The sequence below is a fragment of the Lytechinus variegatus genome, chromosome 2 (assembly GCF_018143015.1).
Source record: "Lytechinus variegatus isolate NC3 chromosome 2, Lvar_3.0, whole genome shotgun sequence".
Taxonomy (NCBI): Eukaryota; Metazoa; Echinodermata; class Echinoidea; order Temnopleuroida; family Toxopneustidae; genus Lytechinus; species Lytechinus variegatus.
In genome coordinates this window covers 81,360,046-81,381,610 of record NC_054741.1, presented here as the reverse complement: position 1 = coordinate 81,381,610, position 21,565 = coordinate 81,360,046, and the positions used below count along the sequence as shown (strand labels likewise).

At 36.5% G+C, this 21,565-nt stretch overlaps 1 protein-coding gene across 2 annotated transcripts in view; it reads right to left on the bottom strand.

The window, feature by feature from the left end:
* Positions 1-15,635, bottom strand: part of LOC121409237 (breast carcinoma-amplified sequence 3-like) — a 41,946-nt gene extending 26,311 nt beyond the window's left edge. The window contains exons 1-3 of one of the 2 annotated variants that reach the window (XM_041601107.1): positions 15,182-15,635; positions 13,500-13,615; positions 12,461-12,549 (exon numbers count right to left, since the gene is read on the bottom strand). In XM_041601107.1, the coding sequence (XP_041457041.1) occupies positions 12,461-12,549; positions 13,500-13,615; positions 15,182-15,249 (273 nt within the window). In that variant the 5' untranslated portion in view covers positions 15,250-15,635. The remainder of the gene's footprint in view (positions 1-12,460; positions 12,550-13,499; positions 13,616-15,181) is intronic. The other variant, XM_041601106.1, reaches the window with a different exon arrangement.
* Between the last annotated feature and the right edge of the window lie 5,930 nt (positions 15,636-21,565).

Here is a 21,565-nt window from a genome sequence, read left to right as displayed (position 1 = left end):
TTGAAAATGTATATCATCTAGAGTATTCTCTCCTTCTGTATCTTGCCCTCTATTAAATCACAGGCGTCAGTGGATACGATTGCAGTTCTAGTATTGGGGCTGTTATTCTTTGTCGATATCACGCGACAAAAGAACAATATTGGAGTAATTTCTGTTGCTGTTCTGTGCAGTGTGAGGGAAAATATGTTTTCTGTGATTTTCCATTTGAAAAGCCACTTCCAAAGGGCTGTTTCCATGAAATCCTTGAAGTCGCGGAAATCATTGTGTCCCTACATAATATTGACAGGACTAGTGATAAAGATGTTATCGATAATGCCTTATTTCATATTTTGCATCAATTACAATTTAATCTGTTGAAGAGCAGGCTGCAGTAATAATTAACATTTAATTATTGATATCATCATCATTATATAATAGCAGTAATGATGGTGATGATGTCAATACCAGTAATAATAATAATAATTGAATTCAATGTTGTCTTTTTCACATAACTAGTGGAGCTCCTCTGGCAGACTCGCCTCCATTACGCTATTCAATATAGCAGCAGTGCTGACTTTGAAAACGAGTGCCGGTATAGAATAATCATTTACAATCTTTAAACACCATTCATATGATGATAAAGTGCTATGTTCATTAACCCTGAATGACATTTGACCTTCGTCGTGTGACTGAAGACTTGTGCAAGACGATTAAGAGACAATCAATGATACTTGATGACCCTCATGTCCACATTTCATGAACTAGATTCATATGTATACTTTCAAAATTATGATAGCAATTCATCAAATACCCCCAACATAGCCAAATTTCATTGACCTTAGGCATGTAAACTGAAACTCATGCAGGATGTTCACTTATGCTTGATTACTTGTACATACGTACATGTATGTCCAAGTTTTATGAACTATATACTTTCAGAGTTAGGACATTCAAAAAGGTTAAACCAATTTCGTTTTGCTTCCCCCAACATATTCTAAGTTCATTGGCCCTAAATGACTTTTGACCTTAAATCATATGACCTGAAACTCACAATGGATGTTCAGTGATACTTGATTACTCTTTAGGTGGTTTCAGACCGCCTCGAAGTTCGCCAGTTTCAGGTACATGTATTCTCTGATCGGGAAATTTACCCCGATCAGAAAATACCAGGTATTTTGGTAATGTGAAAGCAAACTACGCGTAATTTCCCCGAAAGAAAATACCCGCTAAATAGTAGGTACTTGGCAAAATTACGAGAACTTTCGTGGGGATTTTTCCAAGGTCGCAGGTATTTTGGCGATGTGAAAGCAAATTACGAGAACTTTTATCCCAGCGTGTCGTTGGGCGCGGCGGCGTGGGTGGCTGCTGGGCTAGTGATTTTGAATCTCCCGCCTTGCCTGCTTATCAGACCACACTGCGCATGCTCGTTACTTCGGGAACTTATCCCGAAGGATGTGTTTCGGGGCGGTGTGAATGCAGGAATAATTAACGGGTATTTTTTAGCCTTAAAAAATTCTCGTAATTTAACAGGGATTCTTGTGATCGAGGCGGTTGAAACCACCTTTTGTCAAAGTTTCATGAACCAGATCCATAAACTTTTAACGTTATGATGGAAATCAACATCCCCAACATGGCCAAAGTTCATTGACCCTAAATGACCTTTGGCCTTGGTCATATGACCTGAAACTCAGGCAGGATGTTTAGTAATACTTCATAACCATTATGTCCATGGTTCACGAACTACCGTAGGCCCATATACTTTCTAAGTTATGATGACATTTCAAAAACTTAACCTTTGATTAAGATTTGATGTTGACGGCGCCTATAATAGTCTCGCTCTGCTATGGAGGCGAAATCAAAATTTTACATTACAAGGTTAAAGCCTGCATTTATTCATGGTGAATCCACCAAAAGTGGATGTCACAATTCCCATAATTGCTACTCTATGTTAATGCATGTCCCCCAAACAACCCAGTGCAAAGGATATAAATTAAAAATGTGTCTTATTAGATTTTACATCATCTTTAAATCAATCAGGTGATAAAAAAAACTTCGACCCCATCATCCTCAACAACACACTGGGTATTACTATGGCACGCATATAGGGAATCAATTAAATATATATTTCACTTAAAAAATATATCTTTCTCTTCCACTAAACCATTTCACTTAAAGAAATTTATATTTCACTTTCAAAAATATATTCCACTTTATCAAAAAAAATATATTTCACTTTAAAAAATATGTTTCACTTTAAAAAAAAAAGTATTTCACTTTTCCCCAAAAAATATGTTTCATTTTTCAAAAAAATATATTTCACTTTTCAAAAAAAAAGATATTTCACTTTTCAAAGAAATATATTTCACTCTTCTAAAAGATATATTTCACTTTTCAAAAAGAAAATATTTCACTTTTCTAAAAAAATATATTTCACTTTTCCCAAAAAATATATTTCACTTTCCAAAAAATATATTTCACTTTCCAAAGAAATATATTTCACTCTTCAAAGAAATATATTTCACTCTTCTACAAGATATATTTCACTTTCCAAAAAAATATATTTCACTTTTCCAAAAAAATATATTTCACTTTTGAAAAAAAAATGTTTCACTTTAAAAAAAAAAAATCATTTCACTTGATACATTTTAATTTTGAGAGAAAACAAATCCTTTCACTTTTGTTGGATAACACATGCAGCTGCCGTATTAGACCGTAACTATCCTCACGGAAATATTCCTCTCGCTACGAAAAACATTTCACTCGTGTTGCAAATTCATTTCACTCAATTGCAAAAAAATACGTTCCTCTTTTTTCTCGGCCTGTAGGCGGCGCGCACCATTGTTGGCGGGACGAGAAGGTACATGATATATCTATCTATCTATCTATCTCTCTCTCTGCCTAATATATATCTATCTGTTTAAATATGTCTATCCTTCTATCTATCTATCTATCTAATATCTATTTATTTCGTTTAATATGTCTGTATATCTGTGTATTTATCATTCAATCTTTATATCTATCTATCTATCTATTTATCTACCTATCTATCTTATGTCTATCTGTTCAGAATACATATGTCTATCCGTATGTCTACTTTTTATCTTTCAATCTAATAACTATTGATCTGTCTAAATAGTTATGTCTGTTTATTTGTTTGTTTAACTATTTAATATCTATCTATCAAATTTGTTTAATATGTTATTCTATCTATCTACCTATCAATAAATATATCGATCTATTTTCTCTCTCTCTCTATCTATCTATCTATCTATCTTTCTATCTATCTATCTATCTATTTATCTATCTGTCTGTCTATCTGTGTATGTACCTATGTATCTACCTGTCTCTGAATCTATGTGTATATCAAATATGATATCATTATCACCGCTGGGAATCATCGTATTTTTTTCATCAATCATTATCAGTATCAGCCTCCTCATCGTATTTTTTTATCGTCAATGTCTATCTGTCCGATACCTATCTATCTGTTTATATCTATCTACCTATCCATCTGTCTATCTATCTATTAATCAGGGGCCGCGGAACGGTTTTCAAAGCGGGGGGGGGGGGGCTGACCATGCAAAAAATCACAATCATACGGTCATTTTTACGGTTTTGGAAAAAAGTAAAGGGGGCTGCCCCCCCCAGCTTCCGCGGCCCCTGTTAATATATATCTATCTATCTTCTATTATCTATCCACCTATCATTTATCTCTCCATCAATCTATCTATTTATCTATCTTTCTTATATGTATCTGTTTGAATATGTATGTCTGTTTGTCTATTTATCTTTCATACTTATATCCACTCATTTGTTTAAATAATTATGTTTGTTTATCTCTGCATCTACGACAGACCACCTAATTCGTCCGTACGACGAATTAAAATCTAATTTCACTTGTTACATTTTAAATCTGAGATAAAACAAATCCTTTCACTTTTGTTGGATAACACATACGGCTGCCGTATAGACCGTGAGTAAATTTCGTTCTTCACGTAAATATCCATTCCTCTCGCTACGAAAAACATTTCACTCATGTTGCAAATTCATTTCACTCAATTGCAAAAAATACGTTCCTCTTTTTTCTCGGCCTGTAGGCGGCGCACACCATTGTTGGTGGGACGAGGACAATGCACCACGAGGTGGGCCCATAAACACAAATTGTAAAGTTTGAATTTATCGCTGATTATGCACAATAGCCAGGGCAATCAGCTGTTGCATTCGGCCCTACGATCAATCACTAACCTTAGCACGGTCTGGCTATACGTTTTGTAGGCATGAGGCATGAATACTTCATACATACACTATCTACGGAGCTGAATGGTCAAGGTATAAGTGTTGAAATTTCCCTTTTCTCCCTTCCGTCTGTCTTTTACTTCATTGACATACGATGGTCATAATGATTGATGAAATGAAGCTTACAAAAAGCTACATTTCACCGGTCAACTCGCTTGTACCTGCACTGCAAAACCAAATTCTCTCCATTTTGTATGAGACATGAATGGGGGGGTCACCATCCTTAGAACAGACATAAAAAGTGAGTATACGGGACTGAAGTTGGGTAATGACATCATGGACATTCTCGGCTAACACCACAGAGATGTATACTAATTACGCGTTATATAAGTATCTCTATGGCTAACACCAACCTTTTCGAGCTGAGCGATGACGTCATCATCCATCTTCAGTCCCGAATACTCACTTTTTATGTCTGTTCTAAAGATGGTGACCCCCCCCCCCCCCTCATCACGTCTCGGAAAAAATGGAGAGAATTTGGTTTTGCAGTGCAGGTACAAGTGAGTTGACCAGTGAAATGTAGCTTTTTGTAAGCTTCATTTCATCAATCATTATGACCATCGTATGTCAATGAAGTAAAAGACAGACAGAATGGAGAAAAGGGAAATTTCAACACTTATACCTTGACCATTCAGCTCCGTAGATAGTGTATGTAAAAAGCATTCATGCCTCATGCCTACAAAACGTTATAGCCAGACCGGCCGTGCTAAGGTTAGCGATTGATCGTAGGGCCGAATGCAACAGCTGATTGCCCTGGCAGCTGTGTATAATCAGCGATAAATTCAAACTTTACGATTTGTGTTTATGGGCCCACCTCGTGGTGCATTGTCCTCGTCCCACAAACAATGGTGTGCGCCGCCTACAGGCCGAGAAAAAAGAGGAACGTATTTTTTGCAATTGAGTGAAATGAATTTGCAACATGAGTGAAATGTTTTTCGTAGCGAGAGGAATGGATATTTACGTGAAGAACGAAATTTACTCACGGTCTATACGGCAGCCGTATGTGTTATCCAACAAAAGTGAAAGGATTTGTTTTATCTCAGATTTAAAATGTAACAAGTGAAATTAGATTTTAATTCGTCGTACGGACGAATTAGGTGGTCTGTCGTAGATGCAGAGATAAACAAACATAATTATTTAAACAAATGAGTGGATATAAGTATGAAAGATAAATAGACAAACAGACATACATATTCAAACAGATACATACAAGAAAGATAGATAGATAGATAGATGGAGAGATAAATGATAGGTGAGATAATAGAAGATAGATATATATTAACAGGGGCCGCGGAAGCTGGGGGGCAGCCCCCTTTACTTTTTTCCAACTAAAACCGTAAACAGGCCGTATGATTGTGATTTTTTGCATGGTCAGCCCCCCCCCCGCTTTGAAAACCGTTCCGCGGCCCCTGATTAATAGATAGATAGATAGACAGATAGATAGACAGATGGATAGGTAGATAGATATAAACAGATAGATAGGTATCGGACAGATAGACATTGACGATAAAAAATACGATGAGGAGGCTGATACTGATGATTGCTGAAAAAAATACGATGATTCCCAGCGGTGATAATGATATCACATTTGATATACACATAGATTCAGAGACAGGTAGATACATAGGTACATACACAGATAGACAGACAGATAGATAGATAGATAGATAGAAAGATAGATAGAGAGAGAGAGAGAAAATAGATCGATATATTTATTGATAGGTAGACAGATAGAATAACATATTAAACAAATTTGATAGATAGATATTAAATAGATAAACAAACAAATAAACAGACATAACTATTTAGACAGATCAATAGTTATTAGATTTAAAGATAAAAAGTAGACATATGTATTCTGAACAGATAGACATATAGATAGATAGATAGATAGATATAAAGATTGAATGATAAATACACAGATATACAGACATATTAAACGAAATAAATAGATATTAGATAGATAGATAGATAGATAGATAGAAGGATAGACATATTTAAACAGATGGATATATGTTAGGCAGAGAGAGAGAGAGAGAGATAGATAGATATATCATGTATCTTCTCCTCATCCCGCCAACAATGGTGCGCGCCGCCTACAGGCCGAGAAAAAAGAGGAACGTATTTTTTTGCAATTGAGTGAAATGAATTTGCAACACGAGTGAAATGTTTTTCGTAGCGAGAGGAATGGACATTTCCGTGAGGATAGTTACGGTCTAATACGGCAGCCGCATGTGTTATCCAACAAAAGTGAAAGGATTTGTTTTCTCTCAAAATTAAAATGTATCAAGTGAAATGATTTTTTTTTTTAAAGTGAAACATTTTTTTTTTCAAAAGTGAAATATATTTTTTTGGAAAAGTGAAATATATTTTTTTGGAAAGTGAAATATATCTTTTAGAAGAGTGAAATATATTTCTTTGAAGAGTGAAATATATTTCTTTGAAAAGTGAAATATATTTTTTTGGAAAGTGAAATATATTTTTTTGGGAAAAGTGAAATATATTTTTTTTAGAAAAGTGAAATATTTTCTTTTTGAAAAGTGAAATATATCTTTTAGAAGAGTGAAATATATTTCTTTGAAAAGTGAAATATCTTTTTTTTTGAAAAGTGAAATATATTTTTTTTGAAAAGTGAAACATATTTTTTTTGGGAAAAGTGAAATACTTTTTTTTTGAAAAGTGAAACATATTTTTTAAAGTGAAATATATTTTTTTGATAAAGTGGAATATATTTTTAAAAGTGAAATATAAATTTCTTTAAGTGAAATGGTTTAGTGTAGGAGAAAGATATATTTTTTAAGTGAAATATATATTTAATTGATTCCTTATATGCGTGCCATATATTACTCATTGATCATTTGAACCAAGTGTGATTAAAATTAATGCAGAATAAAGAAATGGGAAAAAGTTGCACAAAACTTGTTTTTTTTTAATGGAAGGACATGTCATTTGACCTTTTGACCCCTCGATGACCGTTGTCCCCATCTTCATCACGTATACACATGTGGTAGAAGTGTGAACATAATTGATGCAGAAACAAAGAAATGAGAGCAAGTTGAGCAAAAACTTGACCATTTAACCTGAGATGACCTTTGATCCATCATCCTCAACAACATACAAGTGCTAATTACCTAAGGATCATTTGGTCCAAGTGTGATCAAAATTGATGCAAAAATAAAGAAATGAGCAAGTTTAACCAAAACTTCAAAAAATGTACATGACCTTGTATCATTTGACCTTTTGACACCTTGATGACCTTTGACCCCATCATTTGCATAAGGTGACATGTGGTATTGTCCAAGGATCATATGTACCAAGTATGAACGTAACTGTTGCACTTGTATTGTAAGTAAAAAATGAGAGCAAGTTGCACAAAAATTGAACATTTTGGAACAGACCAAAAGACCAACGGACTAATGGGCAAACACATCAGACAAACAGGAAAAGTGATGACTAGATCTCGCTCAGCCGAAGCAAAAAATTTAAGAGAAAGATCAACAAGAAAGAGTCCAAGAAAGACAGAATGTACAAGAAAGCTTTAAGCATCCAAGTATTGAGAATACCATATAAATAAGTAAAATTCACCGCAAAAATCTGATTTAAGAGATAACAAAATTATTGAATTCTAAAATTTAGCAGCATTTTGGGAAAATGTTTTTACGCACGTCATGAATATTTACGAAGAGGGCTGATGTCACATCCCCACTTTCCTTTTCCTATATTATTTTGTATTCATACGTGTACACTAAAGTATTTCATATTTTCATACATGTTTCTATGAGTTTTGTATGACCTTATTACGTTACATGTACAGCAATAAATATTTATGCACATTTTTGTAGTTCTAGGAGGACAAAATTTGAATAAATATAAAGTCATGTAATAAAATACAAAAGAACAAGTAGGGAAATGACATCAATTACGCTTGCTCATTGAATATTCATGAAGACATGTTTCACCAAAATAATGCAAATCTTTAAAACATTATAACATTGTTATTCTTTGTCTGATTTTGATGATATTGTCACTGTTTTGTTTAGTCTACCAATTTCCTGAGGTTAAGCTTAGCCCACTTTGGTTTTAGACTATACTTTACCAAAGTGGGCTAGCAAGGTAAATATTATGGTGCTATCTGGGCCCTGTCTTACAAAGAGTTGCGATTGATTCGATCAACCACAATTATTGAAAGCCAGCAGCGCCAACATCTCCTAGATATGATGTATATTCATACATGTACCTTCATTCTTTTCTTAAAAATTCAGTGTGCTTCTCCTTTGTCTACAACCTGGAGGGGCCACTTACATTGACGAGTGGATACCATGCGCGTCCAAAAAAACACGTAAAAGGATGTCTTTTTCACGATAGGGCACGTTACGTACGTAACGTGATAAGGGTGTCAAAAACACAAAAATAATGAAAAAAGGGTATCTATTTCGCTAGGAAAATTATGTGTTTAGGGTCGAATTTGCGGGGATGATAAAACAAAATTAAAATGTTTTATAAAGGATGTCCTTTTTGCCCCAACACTTCGTGTTTAGAGTCCGATTTGCGCGAGGTGTAGAAGATGGGGTCGTACTAAACCAAATAAGGTAAAGCCGACAACCGAAGGACCCGTAACAATAAAACATTCCTGTACTTGTTTAGGGGTTCATTTCAGGGAATATTTGCCAAGAGTATATTGTTTTGTTTCCAATACTTGTTAAGGGTAGGGTTTCACACGCCAATACTTGTTAAGGGGTGCATTTTCAGAATATGGATATTACGTGTTTAGGGTGCTTTTCGAGACCCCATGGTCGCGCATGGTATCCACTTGTGAATGGAAGTGGCCCCCCCCGGGGTCTACAAACAACAATGTGCACATTTCCAGAAGAAAAACTCATTACATTGATGGATTTCCATGTATATAGTTACATGTAAGGATGATTGGATCAATTGTGACTCTTTGTTAGCCTGGACACAGGCCGGGGGGGGGGGGGGGGGGGGCACTCGACCAAAAAAGTGGTGGGGGTGTGCCGCGGGCGAGACAAAAACAGGGGCCTTGGAGTGGGCTTATTGTAAAAAGGAGGGTCCTCGGAACGGGCTTCGGAACGACAAAAGTTTGTGAAAACGGGGGTCCTTGGAACAGATTGCTAGCGTGTGAGTGCGTATGCATCCCTATGGAACGGTCATGCGTGCATGATGCAGCTAGCGCGGCCTCCGCCGGGGGAGCTCTGCGGCCGCTTTTCACCAAAATTGCAGCTCATTCAATGCGATCGGAGCGGCGTAACGAAAAAATATGCGAAGCTTTGGAGCGGATTTCTCTCTTCTTTTTTCTCGATAAGAAGAAAATGCTATGCCTTGGAGCGGCTTTCTTTGTTCTTTTTCTCAACAAGGCAAAAATGCTATGCCTTGGAACGGAAATTTGAGTGTGAAAATGGGGGTCCCCTCCGCGGCACATACCCACTATGCATTATATACTGAGTGCCCCCCCCCCCCCCCCCCCCCCCCGGACACAGGTCCTGCACTAAAAGTGTGTGGCTAGCTGGCTCATTGTGGTGCTAGCCAGGAAATTGCAGTGCTGAAAGACAAGGTCTGGAACCAAACAAGACTAGGGAGAAGTGGGGCTTACTAGTAGTGTACATGTGAGCCAATCGCAAAAGTCAAAAAGTTCATGTTAAACAATTCTTATCTATGCCATTTTGTCTCTGCTATTTACCTCTACCATTTCTACCTGACACCACTGATTCAATTGTTGTCATTAAAATGTTTGTATGTTCATAGAATGCCAAAACAGTGACATGATATCATTGACAATTCAAAATAAAAAGGATTCAACTGCATTACATTAATGAGAACTTCTAAAAAAACCAAAGTACAGGGAAAATACGATGTGGACTTTGAGCAACTACGTAACATTGCACCAGATTGTGCAATATAGTGCACAAGCGAGGTCATGTTTACAGTTCTGCTCACTGAGCTGGATCTAAACACAATGCTGATTGCATTATTTGACTGATTGAATCATTGTGAATACCTTTTAAATGTTATTCTTAACATCAAACTTATTGAGGAGTGAGTGGAGACTTGTTTGACATGGCAAAGGCCAAATAGCACTAAACAGGATTCCTATGCAGTAATGTAATATTGCAAGGGATGCATGCGCCTTGGGCACTCTGCCGAGTGGATTTGGCGCATTACAAATCACATATATCAAAATATTTATGATATCTAAATAAATAAGGTAAAATTTACTGAGCAAAATGCTGATAACTTCATCAAAATCAGATAGCAAATAACAAAGTTATTGAATTCTAAAGTTTTTCACTATTTTGTGATTTACAGATATGCACATTGTCATGAATATTCATTAGGTGGGCTGATGATATCATATCCCCACTTTCCTTTTTCTTATTCTATTACATGAAATCATATTTGTTTCATTTTTTTCATACATGTGTAAATGATGTGTCTCCATTATGATGAAATAAGTTGCGGCAATAAATAAATAATGCACTTAATCAGTTGTCAATCCAATTTTTTAGTTATTGGTGGAAAATTTTTGAATAAACCTAATTTCATAATAAAATACGAAAGAACAAGTGGGGATATGACCAGTGGCGTAGTTAATATACATGTACAAAACATGTTTTAGCTCAGACATCGAGCTTTCAATATTTACAAATTAAAGTGCTCTGTAAAATGTTCGTTTTATGGTTATCAAATCAGCATTTTAAGCTCACGCTGCATGGTCACATTGTTTGATTAGCCAAGTTACTATTGTATACGTGTATTCCATAATGTCCCATTAAACAAATTCAGTATGCCCAGATTCTAGGTTTAAATCTAAAACATGCACGATAGCCTGCATGTTCTTTATTGAAGTAGTACTTAAACAATCCAGTTTCACATCAGAATATCAATTGTCTGCTCACGCTTCACGATCGCATTATTAATGATACTCAAATAACTATATCTTATTCATGATTTACAAAATATGAATAGAGTGTCCCGTTTTTAGGTCTAAAATCTCAATTTCTTAGTTACATACCTATCCCATTTATTAATACAAAAAATGTTTAGAATGACCATTTTTTTTAGGTCGGAATGTCAAAAAAAATTTGCTCGCGCTTCGCGCACGCATTGTTGAAATATATACTGTCTTCGTGAATAACTGTAAGCAGTCCTTAACAGGTCCCTTTTCGATAATGCTAGAACTGTTAATAAAAATTTCTGCTCGCACTTGGCGCTCGCAGTAACTATCTAGTTACATACTATCTTGTTCAGGATCACACATAACATTGCCCAGAATATTAAATTTTCAGGACAAAATACACAAAAGTAAAAAAAAAAATCGCTCACGCTTCGCGCTCACACTTTTTATAAGGCTCATGAGATTATTTTGTTTATTTTATGTTGATTATAAGAATAAAACTAAGAAGTGACTGATCGGGGGAAATTTCAGGCCCCATCCCCTACTGGCGAAAGTCGGATCCGCACCTGTGACACATAAACACACCGCAAAAATGGTGCCCCCCCCCCCGAAAAAGCAAGGGCCCCTCAGTGCCCCCCCCCCAGGAAAAAAATCCTAGCAACCCCACTGGATATGACATCATCAACCCACCAACTGCATACTCATGAAGACATGCATAGAAATATTTCACCGGAATAATGCAATAATAATAATAACTCAATAATTCAATAACTTCATTATTTGTTATCCAATTTTTATCAAATTTTCAGCATTTTGCCTTGTGAATTTTACACCATTAATTGATATATATAGCAATCTCCAGCCTGGACCATGATCCCTTCAACCATTCAAGTTTGGTATCATCTAACAGTTTGGGATACCTCCTTGTATAAAGTCACAAAATCGAAACTTCATAGAGATTTTTTCTCTTATAATATATATTTTAGAAGGCTTTTTTTTTTTCAACCTTCGCCAACATTTTTCTTTTTAAACCAACTTATCATCAGGGTGAAATTTATTTCAAGTTCAATACAACAGGCAATTTACATTGACAAGAAACAAGTACAAGTATTAAAACTAGCCAACAACAGAAAATATTGATCCAACCCACTGCTCACAACAAAAAGACTGATGCTGATGCATTGATTAAAATGTCACTCAACTATTACTACACAAACTAAAGCAGGTTGGACACTGCAGAAAACAGTAGCTTTGAGAAATATTATTTTTACTCACCAAAATGCTCCATATCTGTACTCCATTGGTGTAACCAATCACTAAAAATAGGGGACAATCTGGAGCCTCTTGTGAATGGTTCATGTTATCTGCAAAACAAAAGATGTTATTGAAGACAAACTCTCAATATTGAGGGAGTGGTCTCAAAAAGGTGAAAATTTTTAGAATAATGTGGAGTTATGTTACTACAGGCCTTAAATTTTTGATATTTTATAGGGCATGACCTATTCTCCACAGCAAGGCATATTTCTATATTACAATACAGCACAAATAAGAAAACTAACAAGAAAAAAGGCACAACAAATCTCCAAGGCCAATGAGAAAGGTGCTAATCAACAGAGCATCCTCATCCATGGCATTTGATGACCTTGGATTACAGTAATTCATACCGTTTTTACAAAGAATGTACATCATTGCAACTAACTCGACATAAGAGTAAAGAAGTAGGTCTACGTGTACATCATACATGCACATAAACAGCCCACATCCACACCCCCCCCCCCCTCCGAAATGTATAGTGGTATTTTTTCAAATCAACAAATCGGTATGTACAGCCTACTGTATATAAGAGGTGTCATTATAACTGCTTAATACAACTAGAAATATCACTAGACCATTACCATGGCAATGCAGTTTCCAACAATTTGGAAAATGAATCTTGCATGTATTTGCCCAAAATGAATGTTTGTGTCAAATTACATGAGTAATGCTAAAAAAAATGAGAAAGTAGTTCAATCTGCAATGAGCTTTCCTTTGTTTTTGGCAACCAATTTTACCCAAAGACCAATGTTGCCGCCAACTTTCATGAGCACTGGCCAAAACTGGGGGGTAGTTTGATCTGCAATGAGTTTTCCTGGGTTTTTGGCCCTGACAGATTTCATAGACACTGAATGAAATCACACTTTGAATCTAAAATTGATATAAATACCCTATTTTAAATACAAATTTATCTAGAGAGAGGGTTGTATTCAAAAAAAGAGAGAAAAATCTGGAACATCACAAAACAACAGGTTATGTATTTCTAATTCTTTTAACTTACCAGTGACATCTGGCTTCTCAAACTTCACCCAAATGATCTTGTCATTCTCTACAGGGGCTGAGCCCGCATATGCATCATGGAAGAAGTCCACCACAGATGCCATGTATGACTTATCACTGTTCAAAATCAACAAAGAAACATACAGTAAGAGGGCTTCTTTGTGCATTGGGCTTTCTGGAGTGGGAAGAGGGTATTTGAAATCAATTCTGACACTTGATCCTATTAAAGGAAAGGTGAAAAATTAGCATTTCCATTTGATTTCCCATTATCATTTACTACAAAAACCTGCTAGTTCACAAAAATATGTTACATTTATTCACAAGATATGAGACTTTAAACTTCCTTTTTTTAATGCCACATCATTACGGTATTAACCAAATGTAAACTAAGTAGGTTAAATTTGGAGCATTTTATTGTCTTTAATTTGAAACCAAACTCATTTAGATAACATAACCATATGACAAAAATGCAATGAACTTTGATTTTCCCCTCAAAACCATGACCATTCTTTGCTGTGTGAATGCGGTGAAAGGGGCAAAACTTTTACCTCTGTCAGTCAGTCACCCTATTGTCCATATACTAGAAGTATATTAAGTAGATCTAACTTAGGCAGTTTAATTTACGTTAGAACTTCTAACGTTAAGTTTTAACTTACCCCCCCCCCATCCCCCGGGTTCGAATTATGGCTAATCTATATTTAGACCAAAAGCTTCGGACTCTGTTTTATCGGTTGTTCCGCTGAACTCAATGGCCATATGATTACGTATTAAGTTTGGATAAAGCAGGGAAGAGAAGTTGTGCGAAAGCTGAAGTCACTGATTTTTGTCCTTTATGTTTATTTTTCCCCGTTTTGGTGCATTTCAGGCCAAAATGGAATAATAATCATATTTTGGTCCATTCTTCTCATATATTTTTATGAAATAAAGACAAAAAAAGATGAGGCTCGACGGGGGGATTTTGCATTTTTAACCCCCTAATGGCGGCTGCACGATCATGAGCCATCTGTGTACGGCAACCGTTGTGTATGAGGAAAAAAATTTTTTTAAATGTTTAAAAATTCCTCGAACATGTCGAAGGACGAAGCAGACGGCTCCCAGCTGTCTAATCTAATCTTATGCCAGGAGGCTTCTAGAGAGTAAAAATCATTTACTAACGTCTCGGAATCTTTCCCATTCATCTGCATGTACCGACCAAAAACCTGAAATTTTCGCCCCCGAGATTTCTACTTTCCTTCTAAAAGATGTAGCCCTAATCATGTAAATGGGATATAACTTCATTTCCGACATTTCTATGCACCCGTAAAGTTGGGGAAGAACAATAAGAAACAAGATGGTGGCATAAACATTGGGCAAGTCTCTTCCGTCTTTTCATATTTATCTCAGTTTTTTTAATAAATCTTGTTTAAAAATGAAATCGTCAAATCGATAGCGTAGAAATGTCAGAAAGGAAGTTAGGCCTATATCCCATTTACATGATTTAGGGCTAGATCTTTTAAAACCAAAGTAGAAATCTAGGGGATGAAAGTTTCAGGTTTTGGGGTGGTACATGCAGATGAATAGGAAGGAATTCTGAATCCTGGCTTCGTGGGGATTAACTTTAGAATAGAAGAAGCTTCCTGGCTAGCCAGGCCCAGTGCCAGTGGGGCCCAGGCCAGGGCCTCCTTCGACGTTTTGTTCACAAACCTGACAGGCTGTGGCCTCACTGTCTTTCCTCCACGCGGAACTCGTCTTGCACCTTCTGCATACGACATTTTGTTGACTGTATTTGAGCCCGAGCCCAGCTGCTAATTCCCTGACCCTCGACTTGTCCGATTCCTATCTGCCTTCGGTTTGTTGTTGTTTTGGCTCAGCTCAGCTGTTTTCCGCTGTGCAGTGCAAGATCACGAACTCAACGCGCCGTGAACCAGGGATCGGCTCGACCGACTGTTGAAATTCGACGTGCAGACGCCTTGTTTGCAGCCACTTGAGAATTGAAAGCTGGGTAAAGCATTCTTTGCAACCTCGCTCATCTAACCATACTTCTCATTTTTCTATTTCCAAACAAGAAAACCAGTTCAGTGAAGAAAAATTAGGATCTTGTAGGCAGAGAAGGAATGACGTTATGAGCTCCTTGTTGTCGTCTGTATGTAAATTAGATCATTATGCAAAAGTTCAACAGTAGAGGGCGAGTTATTATCGGATGATCTTGAGTACCTACATACTCTAGGATGATCTAGAGTAGGATGATCTAGTGTCTTATGAAGTACAATTTGGTCTAAAAAGTTCGTGCAATTATTCACTTGGTCTAATCCAATTCGTTTATGACCCTTTGGGCTAAAGCCAAGCCCCGAGTTTCGGTCTCGCACAATATTTCTTTTTCAAACAGGGCAATTTATGTACAAATTGAATTCAAACGAACTCCCAAACATATTAATTAACATGTTTACAAAAAATAACGCCATTCACAATTACCCAACAAGACAATCACTCCGTTTTCACCTTCCCCGTACCCGCACTCAACTCGCACAAAAAACAATTTCCTTTTACGGTCCTAAATACTGGAATACACTCAGTCACGACATCATTAACTCCGTTAGTCTGAACTGTTTTAAAATCAAGCTAAAAAAGCACATTCTCGAATCTTATAGAGTAAGTCCAAATTGAGCGCTCAGGACCCAACTTCTCTCTTTCTCTCTCTCTTCTTTCCTCTATGTCCTTCCCTTTCATCTGCCATCACCCTTATTCCCCCCCCCCCTTCATTCTCTTTCATCCACACAGGTGCACCAGTCTTTCTTCTCGGTTATCTATCTTTTCACTTTCATCCATCATTTCTGTATTCCATCACAATAGCTTTCTTACGATTTTTTTTCTCGTTCTTGCATTTATACTTATACCTACAAACCTGTCTTTTAACTTATTCTTTGAGGAATCCACACTCAACAAGCCCTGCTTTTTAGTGGATCCCTCCATTTCCTCAACATTTATTTAAATAGTAAAGATTATATAATGATTATATTGTTCTGTGTCTATTGTACATTATTTACTTATATATGCCACATTGTCATACTTTATATACTTGCATATTCATTTATATCTTTGTAATGATTTCTTTTGCTGTTATAATTGATTTGAGTTGAAATGAAATAAACCAAACTGAACTGAAAACTGAACTGAAAATGTTTGCACCGTGAAAACCCTTCGCCAGGATGTTTCGTGACTTTTTTCCCTCTAGTCTCCCACATCTTGGCTACATAAGGTATTGATCTGCATTATTTTTTTCAAGAGTATACTTTACTTTACTTTACTTTACCTTACTTCACTTTACTTTACTATAACGATGTCGTTAGATTTGCAAGAGACACCACAGAGGGTTTCTACACCAAACATAATTCACATTGTCGGAGCTCTCTGTAGGGAGTTAGACGGGGAGTTAGAACAAGATAATGTCTCACAATTACGCACAAATTAGTGTAATAAGTTTAATTAAAAAAAATAATCATTATACAATTTCTAGACAACATGCTTGCCCATCTACTATACGCGGTCGATGCCCGAGATCTCAAGGGGCCATTATGTCCCAAACAAAATAGTCTAGTCCAGTTTTGAGTTAATGACATGTTGCAGAAATTTGTTAATATACAGTGCGTAAAAAATATCAATAATCGTGTAAAATGATATATTTTTGTAATATCCTGAAGTTTTTTTCTGATCCTGTTTAAGCACTGGTAAAGATCTCTTTAAGCAAATGACAATATAACTGTCGAAAAAAAATCCGAAGTTTGAGTGAGCAAGACTTACTTTTTTTTATCATTATTTGCGGAGAACTTGGAAATAGTAATGTTATAAAAATAGACGTTTATCATGCAGAACACATGGCTTAAGCTAGGAAGATTGATTTCAAAGTATCTTTGACCTTTTTAACTTGTTTTTTTAATTATTGTCATATGATTCAGTAAAAAAATGCTGGAGATGTCTGAAATAAACTTTTGTTTATATATTATAGGCCTGCAGTGTATTTCCTCAGATCCAGCTGGCACACACAAAAAAAGGTAAAGGCTGCGCTTACCTAGGGTTAAAATTTTGGGTGGCAGTGTTTTTACGAAATGTTTAATGTATCCGTTTTATTTCAACTGGTTAAAAATGCAAGAGAAATATATAAAAAATGTTCCGCACCGGTCAATTTGTTTTCGCCCTTTTTCCTTGACAAAGCGTGAAAATGATAATTGTGAACATGGGACATATTCTCCGTAGGATAGTATAGAAATAATGCCAGCGCGAAGCGCGACCTGAATGTTTTGGATATACTGACCTGAAAGGGATATTTGCAGAAATCAATGAACACGACATGTATCTCTCTTAACAAAATAATGCAAGAGCGAGGCGTTGATATTTTGTTGTCCGTGAAAGCAATAAGCACTTTTATCGGAACCATTCAAGGGGATTTCACCCTGACGAAAAGGGTGTACAAACTCATTGGTGAAGGTTTGAGAAAAATTCGTTGAAGATTGGGAGAGTTATTAGAATTTCAAGTTTTTGATTTGTGACGTCATAAACGGGCATATGATAAACTGCCAATTGCATAAATTTTATTTTATAATAGTTCGTGATGACTAATTTTACATTTTCTTATTTTGGAGCAGGTGTGAATTGTTGTGTGTATTGATATACTAAAGGTACAGTAAAAGCTATTTTCAATTTTCTGAGAAAATTACTTTTCATTGATTTTTTTACCATACGATACGATATGTAAAAAATTGCTCGCACATGACGTCACAAATCAACATTTTTATTCTCTGGTGGATTTTCAAACCTTTGCCAATATTTGTTTTAATTTTAGTATTTTTTCCCTATTAACGTTTTGCCATGCAGGATGAACTTCCCAAATAACATATGAATACAGGGTATTTTGTTAAAGCAGGGGTGTAGGGGGGCTTTGATTTCAACTTTATCAATATATATTTTTATTTATGCGAGGGAGCGAAGCGACTTTAAACAGTGAAAATTATAACTTTAAAAATATTAGGGGAAAAATTATTGATAGCTGAAGAGACGCGTAGCTATATGTCTTTTCCAGTGAGGATGGGGGTGTGGAGGCCCCTGAGTACCGATCATCATTAGGCCTTGTTAGTTCTTTTGCAGGTCAATTTAAATTTATAACGTAATAGTTCACGATGTGGTATCAGATCAATCAGAGAGCGCATCCTCAGAAAGATGTTGCTGTCTGAGGATGCGCTCTCTGATTGATCTGATACCACATTGTAAACTCCTGAAGAAGACGGAGGATCATCGAAAATTCGAGTGAATAATAAAAACATTTATTGGCAATCAATTATCACCAGCATTATACGTGAAACTTTAAGATCATCATTTCTATAGACCTAATGATGATCGGTACTCAAGGGCCTCCACGCCCCCATCCTCACTGGACTCGCCATCACCAAGTTTAAAGTTAGCATTTTAATAATATTAATATTCCGCATTTATATAGCGCTTAATACATCGGAACGACGTCTCTATAAGCGCTTTACAGACATTATTACCCGGTCATCGGATCCTTGCATGCCCGCATACCACTCCCTGGGGAGCATTCCAACAAGAGTTCCAAGACTCAATTGCTAGGCATACTACATATAGCTATCACATCCTACCGGGTACCCATTTAACACCTGGGTGGAGAGTGGCAAAGTGTGGATTAACGCCTTGCCAATTAAAGGACGCTAGGCCATGGTGGGATTCGAACACACGACCCTCTGATTACAAGGCGAGAGTCAGAACCGCTACACCACGACGCTTCCACATTTTCACTATTCATATATACGCTCCCTCGATTACAACGCTCGCATAATCATAAAAAAAATCATGTTCATACCTTGCTATGACCAGGACAGGGCCGTAGCCAAGGGCGGGTGGGGGTACCTGGGTTCCGCGGAACCCCGCCGCTTGCCAACACTCATGGGCGGAAATCCCATGGGGGGAGGACAGGGGGACGCGTCAAAATCTATCATATCAAACGTCTTACTATGTTTGGTCTTTTATGATGGAGAAAAATACATCATTCACCATCGAGTGAATTTTGAGTGAAAAACTTTTTTTTTGCTTTTCAAAGTTTCGAGCCCCTGGTCCCCCTACAATTGGGGACAGATTTCCTGCAATGCCAACACCAAAAAAAAAAAAAATCAATTGTGCACACATTATTCTGCAGGCGATTCGAGTATCATAATTTTGTTTCAGTGAGATATTCAATTACGCAATTATACATCCTGTTCATTATTACAAAAGTGCTGAATAAAAAAAAATGTTCATGCAGCTCTCGATGGGCCTCGTTATTTGATTAGCATAAATTTAGCAAGATATGCATCCCATTCCCGAATTCCAATTAACAGTCTTAAAAATGTCCACTTTTCAGATTATAAGCCTATCAATATTTATCAGCGCTTTGCATTCTCATTATTGTTTAGTCAAATACTCATCCTATTCGTAATTACAATAGGTGCTTAGAATAACCCGTTGTAAGATCTAAATCCCTCGCCAAAATTTAGCTCACGCTTCGCGTTTTCATCATTTATAGTAACAAATAATATCCTCTTCACAAAACTTAAATTCTAGATATTAAACAGTGCTTAACTTTATTAACTCGATCTTCACGCTAGCATTAATTTGTTCATTGAGATACGAAGCTCGTTCTTTATGTAAATCGTCCTTATAAATGTCCGAATTTCAGATTGGAATATCATAAATTTTAAGCTCGCGCTTCGCGCTCGAACTATTTCTTTAGCAAGAAACCCATCCTTTTCATGATTACAAAAATGAATAGAACGTCCTGTTTTTTTATTAAACCTAAACATTGTTAATTGGATACATTATCTTGTTCTTTAACGTCCGTTATTAAAGTGTCAGGGTTTTTTCAGAAGGAAATATCAAGAATTTCAGCTCGCGCTTTGCGCTCGCATCAATACGGAGATACGTACATCCTGATCATTTGGTACACTAGAGTGCTTAGAATTTGAAGCTAAAAGACGCGCTTGCATTATTTGGTTTAATGGTTGGCGAAGATATGTATCCTCTGCATGAATCACTGCAAACATTCCTAGACAGGTCCTTTTTTATGTTTTCGGGTCAGGATATTGCAGAGTTCAGATCGCGCTTCTTGCTCGCATCAATATTGTTTCTTCAGATAACATGCTGATTATTAGATTGTGAAGTATCAGAATATCAAACATATTCATCATTTTCGCATAATTTTGGCTGGTGAGATATGTACCTTTCCATGAGTCACTGCAAACAGTCCTTACAGGTCCCTCTTCCTGTTTTCAGGTCGAGTATACAAATCTCAGCTCACGCTTCGCGGCCGCGTTAATTGTTTAGATCTAACCCATCTTGATCACCATTACCAAAATTGCTCTGAACTTTTTTTCTTCAAAATGAATATATGATATATCGAAAAATGAGCTTGTCCTTGCATTATTTATTCAAGCGACCGATCGGGGAAAATGTAGATGTTTCTTCTCCCCCCCCCCCCCCTATTCGCGAAAGCTAGATTCGTCCCGGCCCGGGAAGAAATTAATTGACGGAACTGATCATAAAATAAACAGTTCACTCCTTATTTAAGAGTCGGAACCCTCAAAGAAAATCTTGGCGACGGCCCCGCTGGAAATTGTTGGCTCTTCCCCTCCCCCGGCCACTGACACCTGCAATACGCCCCTGAAAAAAATTGGCCTTGCCCCCCCCCCCCTTGAACTCTTTTACATACACAATCTTCCCATTTATCCTACTCTGTTCCGCTCTCTGTTTTGCTATGACGCGACTATGATAATGACTCATGCTCTGTACGTCGAACACGCCACTAGGTGAAAAGCTAGCCTCTCTTCTGTCATTTCAATAGAGAATAAACTGGATTTGTCATCCAGTTAAGTGTATTTTATGCGTAATTTAGTTCATTTGATGTATTGAATAATTCATTTGGATGATCAAATATCCATCTTTTTGAAGGAAAGAAAATGTTACCAAGTTGATTTCAAATGAACAAAGTTATTTGTCTCAGGTACTAATATCTCTTCTTTCCAAGTCTGGAATAAGTCTACAATAATA